Source organism: Quercus lobata, chromosome 10 (assembly GCF_001633185.2).
Source record: "Quercus lobata isolate SW786 chromosome 10, ValleyOak3.0 Primary Assembly, whole genome shotgun sequence".
NCBI lineage: Eukaryota > Viridiplantae > Streptophyta > Magnoliopsida > Fagales > Fagaceae > Quercus > Quercus lobata.
This window is the reverse complement of record NC_044913.1, coordinates 28,230,807-28,243,257: the sequence shown is the minus strand read 5'-3', so window position 1 is coordinate 28,243,257 and position 12,451 is coordinate 28,230,807. Positions and strand designations below refer to the sequence as shown.

Here is a 12,451-nt window from a genome sequence, read left to right as displayed (position 1 = left end):
ACTAGTTTTCTTTTAAAAAGGCAACTTTAGAATGGAATGGCGTTTACACTTTAAAATGAAAATGAAGGGCAAGGGAAGAATTATTTTCCCAATCATCCATTATGAACTTCGTAAAGCCATCAATCCATTTAGTAGAAACATACCTCTACTGTAGTAACTTTTATAATTATAAGTTTATAACTTCGAGTTTGTTGCCAAAACCTCCTATAATTTGTCTAAATAGTGATCGAATCAAACAACCACCATACCGTCACATATACTACTTATTTTTTTAGAGAAGGTCACATATACTAGTTTACTTTCCAAGATTGGACAGTTTACAATGATTAACTATGATCACCAATACCATACCTTAAAGCAACCAATGAGATGTACGAAATAAAAATCTGATTCCTGCTAAGCTAACTCATCATTTAGAATTAGATGAGGAATGCCCAATCAAACTTTGCCTAGTAAGCATAAGAGCAAAAAGTTGAAGCTAATATAATCATTAAAAAATAATTTGGTGAACAAAATGGAGTATTATAAGTGGGCTGTCCTTTAACATATTGGGTTAAGGATTATCCAAAGATTAAGTTTTGGTTGATTTTATTATTAATTTATTAGTGACACCCACAGATCATGACAATATCAACAAACAGCCATCATGTCTTTTATGAATGTTTTCACATGTAAATACTCAATACCCTCCAAAAACAAAGACAAAGGAACTGCTAAAATTACTAACCTACGTACATGATTTGGAAAACTCATATATAAATATAAAGACCATCACATAACAAACCATGCCTCAATATTTGTCTCTTTTTTCTTCTATTTCTTCAACAACTTCCTATACTTTATATTTCCTTCTTCAAGTTTTTCTTTTTTTAATATTTTTTTTCTTTATATAGAAAGAGAGATATTATAGGTATGGCTGAATCATTTGATGAAGAGTGTGATTACCTATTCAAGGCTGTTCTTATTGGAGATTCTGGGGTTGGGAAATCAAATCTTCTCTCAAGGTTTGCAAAAGATGAATTTCGCTTAGATTCAAAGCCAACCATAGGGGTTGAATTTGCTTACCGGAATATAAAGGTTGCTGACAAACTCATCAAAGCCCAGATATGGGACACTGCTGGCCAAGAAAGGTAATCACCCATCTCATACTTCTCTCTAATTGTATTTCCATTTGCTAGCTAGATCATCATCTTTCGAAAATTGATCATGAACTTTTCTATGGCAACCCAAAGCTTTAAAGAAGCATAAACAAGTTATGAGAATTAGGGATAAAATTATACACAATTCATCAAACTTGTATCGATTGGTTCAAAATTCAAAATATGTAAATTATCCAGAAAAAACAAAATTAATGAACGAAAAAAAAAAGTCATTTTTAAGCTTAAAAGTTGCTTCTATGGTTATGCTTTCGAAGTTTGGTACAGTGCAAACTCGTGATCTTAAACTAGACGAAACAAACTATTTATATAATTCAATTCAATCTTAACTTAGCTGAGGGTTTTGTTTTGTTTTGTTTTGTTTTGTTTTTCCTGGTTATTATAATCGAAAACGAGCTATCAAAAGTTGCTTCTATCCTATGGATACATTTCCGAGGTGGGTCCAGTCTAAACTCGTAGTCTTAACCTTGTCGACACAAACTGTTCAACTGAGAAGATTTCCTCAATTTGAATTTGTCTTCTATTTTATTTTCTTTAACTTTTTTTATAACATAGAAGATAGAACTCAGTTTGATCATCACCATCTATTTCGGTGAGTTGAATGGTCTATAGCTTTTGTGATCCACTGTTCATCCGTGAATTGTGATGTACTAATGAAAATAAAGTGAGAGTCCTAATCTCTTCATTAAAATTAGAGAAAGGGTAGGAAATTGAATAATTAATCCCACTCAGCTGGGACCCAGAAACCGAAAAGAGATTTTTCCTTATTCATGTTCTTGATCAGTCATAGATTGTTGTAGTTATCATGATAGGAATGAAAAAATGCTAAGATTACGGCAAAGTTCACAACTTTCTTGTTACAGTTCGTTACTAAGTAGATAAGAAAAAGTAATGGTTCATGTAAATCCACACTTTCACGATTTACAACTTGCTGTATAAGCGGATTGTAGCAAAAGTAGATTAAATAGGTTGTGTACTAGTTGATATGAATAATTTCATGTGTAAAGCAGTTGCTGTTGCCTGTTGCTGAAAAGAATGATGCGCAAATTGAATTGAAAAACCCTCTCTTGTGAATTTACAGTTGTGTGGGACACTTTATATAGACCTTCAACCCTATAATTTCAACCTTTTTTGGCTATTTAAAGTCATTAGGTAGGAACATGCTCTTTTCATCACAGCAATCTAGGATTTATGGAGATGTTTTGTCACTTTGCCATCTGGACCGTGACTGCTCCACACGGACTCTCTTTCTTTGACATGTGCCGTATTATCACACTATACAATCACGACAAATATCCCACACTAATTTTAGTATTCCCATCCAAAAATACAAAAAAAAAAAAAAAAAAAAAAAAAAAACAAAAGCTTGATTGACATATAATTCTTCTTCACTGCTGTTTGATTGACATATAATTCTTTGAATGAAGGGTATTAAACTTCTACTCATAGCCCACCTTACAATAAGGCTTGCCTTATATCTAAAGCTTCTCTTTTAGGCCCAAGCCCGGTCCCTACCATAAATATAAATTATAGAGACGAGACAGGACAGGACTACTACTGATTCGTAAATACTTTCTCAAAAAAAAAAAAAAAAAAATCATAAATAAACAAATAAATAAGAGAGAGAGGAGTACCACTACAATTATAGTTATCCTTTTATGTGTGTGTATATATATATTAATGAAATTTATTAATAAAGTATAAGCTAATGAAAAAATATGAATTTAATTATTTAATAACTATTATTCTAAAAAAAATATTTAGAAAATGCTTTTTATAAAAAGCATTAAGGTAAAACTTTTTTGTTTTGCTAAATGAAAATACTTGTATGAGCTTGGATTAATAGAAAATCTTAAACAAAATGTGTATACATGGTTTCGCCACTTCATCATCTCTAGTACAATATCAGATGTAGAAATCTTTGCACTATTTACTAAAGTGTGGAAAATTTCAAAAATGTATTCTCATCAATATGAGCATATATAATCTTGTTGTAGGTTTAGAGCCATTACCAGTTCATACTACCGTGGAGCACTAGGTGCGTTGCTAGTTTATGACATAACCAGGCGAGCAACGTTTGAGAATGTGAAGAAATGGGTGCGAGAGCTGAGACAATTTGGCAGTGCAGACATGGTGGTTATTCTTGTGGGGAACAAATCTGATTTGAGTCACTCTAGAGAAGTGAATGAGGAAGAAGGAAAAAGTCTTGCCGAGGCAGAAGGTTTATGTTTCATGGAAACATCTGCGTTAGAGAATAAGAATGTGCAGGAATCATTTTTACAAATGATTACTAAAATCCATGAAATCACAAGCCAAAAAAGTTTAGAAGCTAAAACATTCGAAACATCAACAACTCTTGGCCGTGGAAAGGAAATAATTAGTATTGATGAAGTTACGGCAACTAAACAACCTAGCTGTTGCTCAAGCTAGAGAGTGCTGAATATATTTCCAATTTTTCTTTTCAAGTATTCTTACATAGTTTCTATATACCCACACCTTTTTATTTCCCTTTTGCTACTATTTGTTGTTGTTGTTTTTAGTGTTTTTCGTGGTGTAATGGATATGCATTAAACAACTAAAGCAGAAGTAAAAATATGGAGTTAGAAAATTAGGGGAAAGTAGGTATATGGTGACAAGATGCCATTCTTGACAAGTCCCAAACAAAAGACTAATTAATATACAAACTCTGGTCAGGAATTATAAACCACACTAGTGTCCTGCTGGACTCGAACTATTTGCCAAAATATCTGCACATTAGTTGCCCTCATGGTACATATGTCGAAGTCCACTGCCTGTTTAGAAATTTCCTACCGGTAGTTAAAAAAAATTCTCAGTTCTTCCCCTGTCACACATTTTGTCATAATTTTTGTCACAGCTTGATGACATATGTAATTATGATCAATAAACTATTAATCGTACATAAATCTATCACTCACAGTTGCACACATCATCTAGTTGCAATTATAATTAATAAACTATTAATCGTATATAGATCCACCACTTACAATTGCACACTTCATCAGGTTGTGACAAAATGTATGGGCTCATATTCTTGTACAATTTTTTATATATACAAGATAGAAATTTTACTCTACTTTAATCTATATATATATATATATATATGTGTGTGTGTGTGTAAAATTTCATATTGAAAACTTGAATTTTTAGCCTTATCTTCTACGTTCCATAATTATTTATACTTGTAATGTAACGCATAGTTACTCTCGTACAATCTTGATTAGTTGTTATTATGTGTAAAATAACTGTGTAATCTAGTGCTTAGGGTAGATATTTGTAGCCCATTAGCCATGGCACGCATGCGGCCTAATAGTTCCACGTGTGCTTGTGGGGATGGTCTCCAAGAAAACCCTTTGACTGGGCTTCTAGCCAGTGACCCTACCATCTGTGGTGACAGTAATAAAGTGAGGCAGTGATGTTAATAGCATGACACCGTGGGCCAGCTAGGTATAAGATAGTAATATTATTGACTAGATTGGATGTTTTGGTAAAAGCATTACACTAGAGCCAAATCTGTAGGGGAACAGGGGAATGTGGAAGAAGTTTGTCAAAATGTGTGACGTCGATTTCAGCCCACTTGTTGAGTCCAAATACAATTTTTAAAAGCACTTACAGTAGTGGTGCTATATAGGTATAATGGTATTTTTTAGCTTTTAAATACCAAAAAATCATTACGCAGTAGTAGTGGAACTAAATCTAAAAAGATTTAACTCCTCAGCTACAGTGCACATCTATCTTTAGATGTGCACGGTAGCTCAAAGCTAAAAAAAAATATTTTTTTTATTACACTTCTCTCTCCTCTCTCATTAAAATAATCATTTCCTTTTCTCTCTCTCTCTCTCTCTCTCTCTCTCTGTGGCTTATCTTCTTTCTTCTTTCTTCCTCAAATTTTTTTTTTCTCTCTAGCTCGCCAAGCCCCATCGCCGATCTCCCCAAGCCCCATCGCTCAGTCCGTGCCCCTCTGCCGGCCTCAACTTCACCGGCCCAAGCCCCAAGCCGCCGATCCACGCCTCCGCCCAGTCCTCCGATCAGACCCACGCCGCCCAGTCCTCCCCACTCCGCCGATCCACGCCTCCGCCCAGTCCTCCGATTAGACTCACACCATATCTCTATTCTCTTTGTTGTGATTGAGTTTGTTTGTTTGTTTTGTTTTGTTTTTTTTTTTTTTTTTTTTTTTTTTTTTAATGTATTTTCATATGGGTTTGGTGGCTGTGGTGGTGGTGGTTGATTTTGGCTATGGTAGTGGTGGTGGATGATTTTGACATTGGGTTTGTGGATTTTGGTTGTAGTGACCGATGGCGATGGGGTTGTGATTGTGATTATGGTTGTGGATTTTTTTTTTTTTTTTCTCTATGTTGTGTTGTGGTTGCCAAAGTAGAGTGGTGGTTGTGGTGGGTGGTGGTGGTGGTGGCTGTGGCTGTGGCTGATGGTAGAGGTGGTTGGTGCTGTGTATGTATTTTTTGGTTAGTGGGATATATTATTTTATTGTAGTGGTTATATTATTTTATTGTGATGTTTATATTATTTTATTGCATTGATAGCTAAAATAGATCCACTGCTGCAGTATGTGTGTAGGTATAATAGATAAAGTAACTTTTGGTAGAGCTAAAAAACGAAATTTTTAGCTCCACTGCTGTGGATGTTTTAAGGACATTATCTAGTAGTTTCATTCGATCCACATCATGGGTCTCATTTTATTTATGGGTCATCTCATCTCAATCTCATGTGTTTGCAGTTTTCATAGATCAGTGGATAATGAATGCCAACAGTTTTGCCCTATACGTATAGCTCCTTTCCTCTTTGCATGTGAGAGGAGCCACTCACAGCTCAGTGATAGACACGTGTGTGCCTAGTTACTCTTCTCTTCTATAATAAGAACAAGTTCCATGAATTAAGGTCCAAGAGGCTCATATTTCTCTTGTATACACACTCACAAAAATGGAGGCGAATAAAGAGGGAAGAGAGGTGGTAGAGAGAAAGGAAGATTCAGAGACACAAGGAAAGAAGAAGAATGAATGTTATGATGGTGTTGATGAAAGCGCTGCAACAAAGAAGTCAACGACGGGGCTCGATCCAATGACAAAGAGATTGATTCGTAAATCCATCATCACTGACGGTAATGGAGGAAAAGAAGGTGGTACTGGTGATTATCATGGAGCAGAAACTCGAGATGATGTTCTTGCTTTCTCTCGATCTGTTCACAAAATCGACTCCTCACTCGAATGAAAAATATAGATAATTATTTATTATATGTGACACTACTATAGCTCGCTGCTTTGTTAATGTCAATGCCCATTATAACAAATGACAATCATCTATATATTGCACACGTTGATTTAGGTTATGTATTGTTAGAAATACTGAATGCAATAGTATTGTATTTCTCAAATCAAAGAATATACATCAGTGTCTTTATATAGGAGGCATATGTGTGCGGTACAAGTAAAGTGTAGTACAAGTACAAGTGTGCTATACAAGTAACCTAGTTGGGCCTAAAGCTCATAACATAATATACGTTAACAGCCCCCCTCAAACTCACGGTGGATGTGAGACCAACTTGAGATTGTCAACTAAATCACGAGTGCGTCCCTTAGGAAGTGACTTGGTGAAGATATCTGCAAGTTGATATTTGGAGGAGATGGAGAAAAGCTGGAGAGCACCATGGACAAGATGATAACGGATAAAATGACAATCAATCTCGATGTGTTTAGTTCGTTCATGGAAGACATCATTGTGAGCAATATGAATGGCACTCTGGTTGTCACAATAAAGGGGAGTAGCAGAGGATGTGGACACACCTAAATCCTTAAGAAGCCATCGTAGCCAAAAGAGCTTAGATGTGGTATCAGCAAGGGCACGATATTCTGCTTCAGTACTGGAGCGGGCCACAAAAGTTTGTTTCTTACTTCGCCAAGAAATCAAAGAAGAACCAAGGAGAAAACAATAACCTGTAGTGGACCTGCGATTAGTAGGATCTCCTACCCAATCAGCATCAGAGAATGCACGAAGTACAAGAGGAGACTGAACTGAGTAGAAAAGGCCATGGAAGAGGGTGCCCTTCAGGTACCGAAAAATGTGCAGAACAGCAGCATAGTGAGTTGATCGTAGAGCAGACAGATACTGGCTCACCTGATGAACAGCATAGGAGATGTCTGGACGAGTAACTGTGAGATAAACTAAGCTGCCAACCAATCGTCTATAAAGAGAAGGATTCGACAATGTTTTCCCCCCTGAGGGAGTCAGATGCGCATTAAGCTCAACTGGAGTGTCAACAGTCTTGCTATCAGTAAGTCCAGCTCGAGACAAGAGTTCAGAAGCATACTTGGCTTGAGTAATATAAAGTCCATCTGTAGAATGAGTGATTTCAAGACCCAAGAAGTAGTTGAGATGTCCAAGATCTTTCATCTCAAATTGCTGACTGAGAAAATCCTTGAGTTCTTGAATGCTACTGAGATCATCATCAGCTATGATCATATCATCCACGTACAGGAGAAGTAAAATAATACCTTTGTTAGTACGACGAAGAAATAAGGCAGAATCATAATGAATGGCCATGTAACCCAAGCGAGAAATGGTAGAGCTGAATTTGGCGAACCAAGCCCGTGGAGCTTGTTTAAGGCCATAAAGTGCACGGCGAAGGTAACAAACCTTGTTTGAGTCAACAGAGAGACCAGAAGGAGGTTGCATATAAACTTCTTCACTTAAATCCCCATTAAGGAATGCATTTTTGACATCCATCTGAAAAAGATCCCATTTACTGGCAGCAGCAACAGCTAAGAGGGCACGGACAGATGAGATACGAGCAACCGGAGCAAAGGTCTCTTCATAATCAATCCCATACTCCTGTGTAAAACCTTTTGCAATAAGACGAGCTTTGTAGCGATCAATGGACCCATCAGAGCGAGTCTTAATCTTGTAGATCCACTTACAACCAACCACAGATTTCCCGGGGGGGAGTGTCACCAAGTCCCAAGTATGGTTTTTAGATAATGCATCAAGTTCTTCTTTCATTGCAATCTGCAATAAAGGGTCAGTGGAAGCCTCACGATAGGTGTGAGGCTCGTGTAGTGTAGCAAGAGCAGTGTAACAATGATAGTCAAGTAAATGTGCAGGAATAGATCTTACCCGAGTTGAGTGACGAGGTGGAATGTCTTGTGCAAGATCTTCAGGAGGAGCAGGAGCAGGGGACCCAAGCTCAGGGTTAGGGTTGGGTAGTTCGTCTTCAACCTGTTCATCTTCCACCTGTTCATTAAAGGGTGAACTAGGAAAGGGATCAGTGATATTTGGTGGTTGGACAGAGAAGTCTACAAGAGAATCAGGAGCAACCACAGGAGGATCAAGAGCAGCTACAGAAGGAACATGTACCTCATCTGAAAAAAGATCTAAAACAGAGGAGGAAGATAAGGAGGCACGGAAGTGAGAGAGCTCGACAAAGAGGCGATGTTCCCAAAAGACAACATTACGGGAAATACGAAGATGATGAGAGACAGGATCATAACACCGATACCCCTTTTGAGTTTCGCCATAGCCAAGAAAACAACAAAGCCTTGACCGAGGCTCAAGTTTGTTATGCTCATGTGGCTGAAGAAGAACGAAACAAGCAGAACCGAAGGAGCGAAGGTGGTGATAGTCTGGAGGTGACCCAAAAAGGCACTCATATAAAGTTTGATTTTGGATAACAGGACTTGGAATGCGATTAATAGTATGAACAGCATGAAGAGCAGCTTCACCCCAAAAAGGAGCAGGAACTTTGGTAGAGAGAAGGAGAGCACGAACAGTGTCAAGAATATAACGAAATTTTCGTTCGGCTCTACCATTTTGCTGAGAGGTACCTGGACAAGTTAGTTGATGAGCAGTGCCATAGGAATGCAAAACAGTTTGGAAAGCATATTGAGTGTACTCAAGAGCATTATCAGATCGAAAAATTTTGATGCGTTTGGAAAACTGAGCTTCAACCATTTTTGCAAAATTAGAATATACTTGCAATAATTCAGAACGATATTTCATATTAAAAATCCAACTATAGCGAGAGTAATCATCAACAAAAATAACAAAATATCGAGACCCACCAATACTAGAGACAGAGGAAGGCCCCTAAACATCAGAATGAATAAGGTCAAAGATATCAGTTGATATTGATTCACTAGTATTGAAAGGCAAAACTGGTTGTTTTCCTAACTGACATGAGACATAATCAAAATTTTCGGTAGATACTGAACCTAACAAACCTCTAGAAGCCAATTGTTGTATCCGAGAGGAAGATGCGTGACCAAGTCGAGCATGCCAAAGTGCAAGGGAAGGAACAGAAGAAACTACAGTAGCTGCAGCAACAAAAACAGGAGCAACAAGTGGAGGACGAAGGTTGTCCACGGGAAACATACGCCCAACTCTGGGACCGGCCCCAAGCTCCTGTCCCGTCCTTGGATCCTGCACAGTACACCCAGAATAATCAAAGATAATGCGATAACCCAACTCAGCTAATTGTCCCACAGAAAATAAATTGTAAGAAAGGTCAGGAATATTAAAGACTCCAGGAACCGAGAGATTAGAGGTCGAAATAGAGCCTATATTATGACCAGAAATTGTGGAACCATTTGCTATGCGAATATTAAGAGGGTGTGGAGCAGGTTTAAGTTCAGAAAATAAAGACAAATGAGGTGTCATGTGATTGCAACAAGCAGAATCCATAAGCCAAGAGGTAGGAGACATACCAGATAAAGCTGAGAGAGAAGAGAAATAAGATGCATTACCAACCATACGAATGACATTAGCGATGATGTTTATAAGGTCATCTCTGGAAATGGTGAAAGTCGATCCAGAAGACTGAGACTGTGCAAAGACAGGAGCCATTGGTTGGTCACTCTCAGTGTTAGCAACAGTAGCAGCAGAAATTGAAACAGCTGATTTGTTGCGATGATAGCAAGTCTCAATACTGTGGCCAAATCGTTTACATAAACTGCAAAAACGATTGCTGGATTGTCGACGACGATTGTTGCAAAAGGAAGAAGACTTGTCCTTATTCTTCATTTAGAAGCAAAATATGCAAAAATGGACCGCAAAAATGAAATCTACTCAAAAAACTGGGTAAGGAGCACCTGGACTATTAAAGTCAACTATGGCAAAAAAGTCAACCCTCAGTCAAAGTCAACGGTCAAAGTCAACGGACAGTCAACGAAAAGTCAACGTTGACGTGGTGGGTGACGTTAGCAGATGTGGACGATGATGTCAGTAGGTGATGTGGCAGTGATGACGTCACCTAGGGTTGACGTTAGCAGGTGCAAATCTGGCGCGTGTAGGCGCGTGAAGAAGGATGTCGGCGCGTGGCGACGCGTGCGGAAGGCAATCGGCCCGTGGAACTCGTGAGCTTTGGCACAGAATCTTTAGGTAGCGCGTGATGGCGCGTGTAAGCTCTGATGGTGGTCAGGGTCCACGAGGTAGTAAATCGGCAAAGGACGATCTTAGTGGTACCTGCAAAAACACAATCGGGGCAAGGATCACGGCGGTGACGGTATGGCAGTGGTCTCGAGACTCTGAATGACGGCAGCTGCAGGTCCGGAACCAGAGACGATGACTGAAATGCGTCGGAGGTTTAACGGCGAATGGCTGCAGTAGCAATTGTAACAGCGGAAGCAATTGTGAGTCTGGAATAACACCAATGAGAGACAAGACTGCAAAGAAAGAGTCAGAGCGATGGTTCTGATACCATGTTAAAAATACTGAATGCAATAGTATTGTATTTTTCAAATCAAAGAATATACATCAGTGCCTTTATATAGGAGGCATATGTGTGCGGTACAAGTAAAGTGTCGTACAAGTACAAGTGTGCTATACAAGTAACCTAGTTGGGCCTAAAGCCCATAACATAATATACGTTAACATGTATGTTTTGACTCTTGAGTTCATTTCTCTTTCTGTATGGTTTTATCATCAAATTTACAAATGACTGTGTTTAGGATTGAGGTATGAATTCTTATCTTCTTATTACACGATTGTTCAAGTTCCCATTCTGGGTTATCTGCGGGATAGTAAAATATAGGGTAAATTCCACAAACCACCCTTGAGGTTTGGGTTAATACCAATTAGGTCTAAGACATTCTAAAATTGACCAATTTGATCCATAAAGACTATTTTGTCCCTAAACACCACTAAACATTAACCTCCGTTAATTTCTCTCTCTTCTCTCTGTCCCTCTCTGTTACTCTTCCCTCTTCCCTCCTCCCTCACTCTCTCTCCTCAGATCAGCCATAACCACTCCTCAGATTAGCCACAACCACTCAGATTAACTACAACAAGAGCCACAACACAATTTTACTACCCATACCAAAACCCAGTCAAATCTGCTCCAACAATATCCAAATCCTCCAACATAGAAAACTCACCACCACATCAAAACCCAAAACCACCCTCATTGCAAATTCATTCCATATTGGAACCCACCACCACCATCACCGGCCACTAAACCCAGCAGCCACCTCTGGCCACAAAACCCAGTGACACCGGCAACAAAACCCAACCAAACCCAAATCCAAAAATTCCAATCACCACTTCGTAACCCACAACCACCTCACTGCAAATCCACCCTAGATCAAAACCCGTAACCACCTCCATTTCAAATCCACCCCAAATCAGACCCACCACCACCACCACTTTAAACAACCACCGACCACAAAACCCAAATAAAAAAACTCAAACCCACAACAAACCCGCCGCAGATTGGAATCCACCACCACCAAAATACCCACAACAAACCAGAACCCATCATCGGCAACCAAAAACCACCACAAACAACCACCATAATCACGATCCACAACCAACCCAAACCACCAAACCCATGCACCACTGCCATAGCAGAGAGAAGAAAGAGATAAATGAAAAGGGTGAGTCAGAGAGAGGAGACTAGGTCAGGTTGGAGAGAGAGGCCTGAGGGAAAAGAAGAGCAGAGTGCAGAGAGGTTAAGATTAGCCACAAAAAAAAAAAAAAAAAACGCAGAGAGGTCAGAGGGAAGAAGAACGAAAGAGGGAGAGAGAGAGCAGACCTGTTACGTTTGAGAAAGGAGGAAAAAGAAAAAGAAAAAGAAAGAAGTAAAATGACTAACGGAATAGCTAACGGGTTAGGGATTAAAATGTCTTCAGGGGCAAAATTGTCTTTATGGACCAAATTGGTCAATTTTGGAATGTCTTGGACCTAATTGGTATTAACCCAAACCTCAGGGGTGGTTTGTGGAATTTACCCTAAAATATATAAATTTATACAGTTTAAGAAAAATTGTATGTTAC

At 38.6% G+C, this 12,451-nt stretch overlaps 1 protein-coding gene across 1 annotated transcript; it reads left to right on the top strand.

The window, feature by feature from the left end:
* The first annotated feature begins 669 nt into the window (after positions 1–669).
* LOC115962965 (ras-related protein RABA6b-like) lies at positions 670–3,644 on the top strand. The gene is made up of 2 exons (XM_031081854.1): positions 670–1,130; positions 3,155–3,644. The coding sequence occupies exons 1-2, from the start codon at positions 913–915 to the stop codon at positions 3,585–3,587; spliced, it is 651 nt and encodes a 216-aa protein (XP_030937714.1). The 5' UTR covers positions 670–912; the 3' UTR covers positions 3,588–3,644.
* Positions 3,645–12,451: the final 8,807 nt, after the last annotated feature.

What these genes read in the sequence shown, in the direction of transcription:
- LOC115962965 (XM_031081854.1), top strand. Translation starts at nt 913, where the DNA reads ATGGCTGAATCATTTGATGAAGAGTGTGATTACCTATTCAAGGCTGTT. An exon ending in GACACTGCTGGCCAAGAAAG is followed by an intron (nt 1,131 to 3,154) that starts GTAATCACCCAT and finishes ATCTTGTTGTAG; the next exon opens with GTTTAGAGCCATTACCAGTT.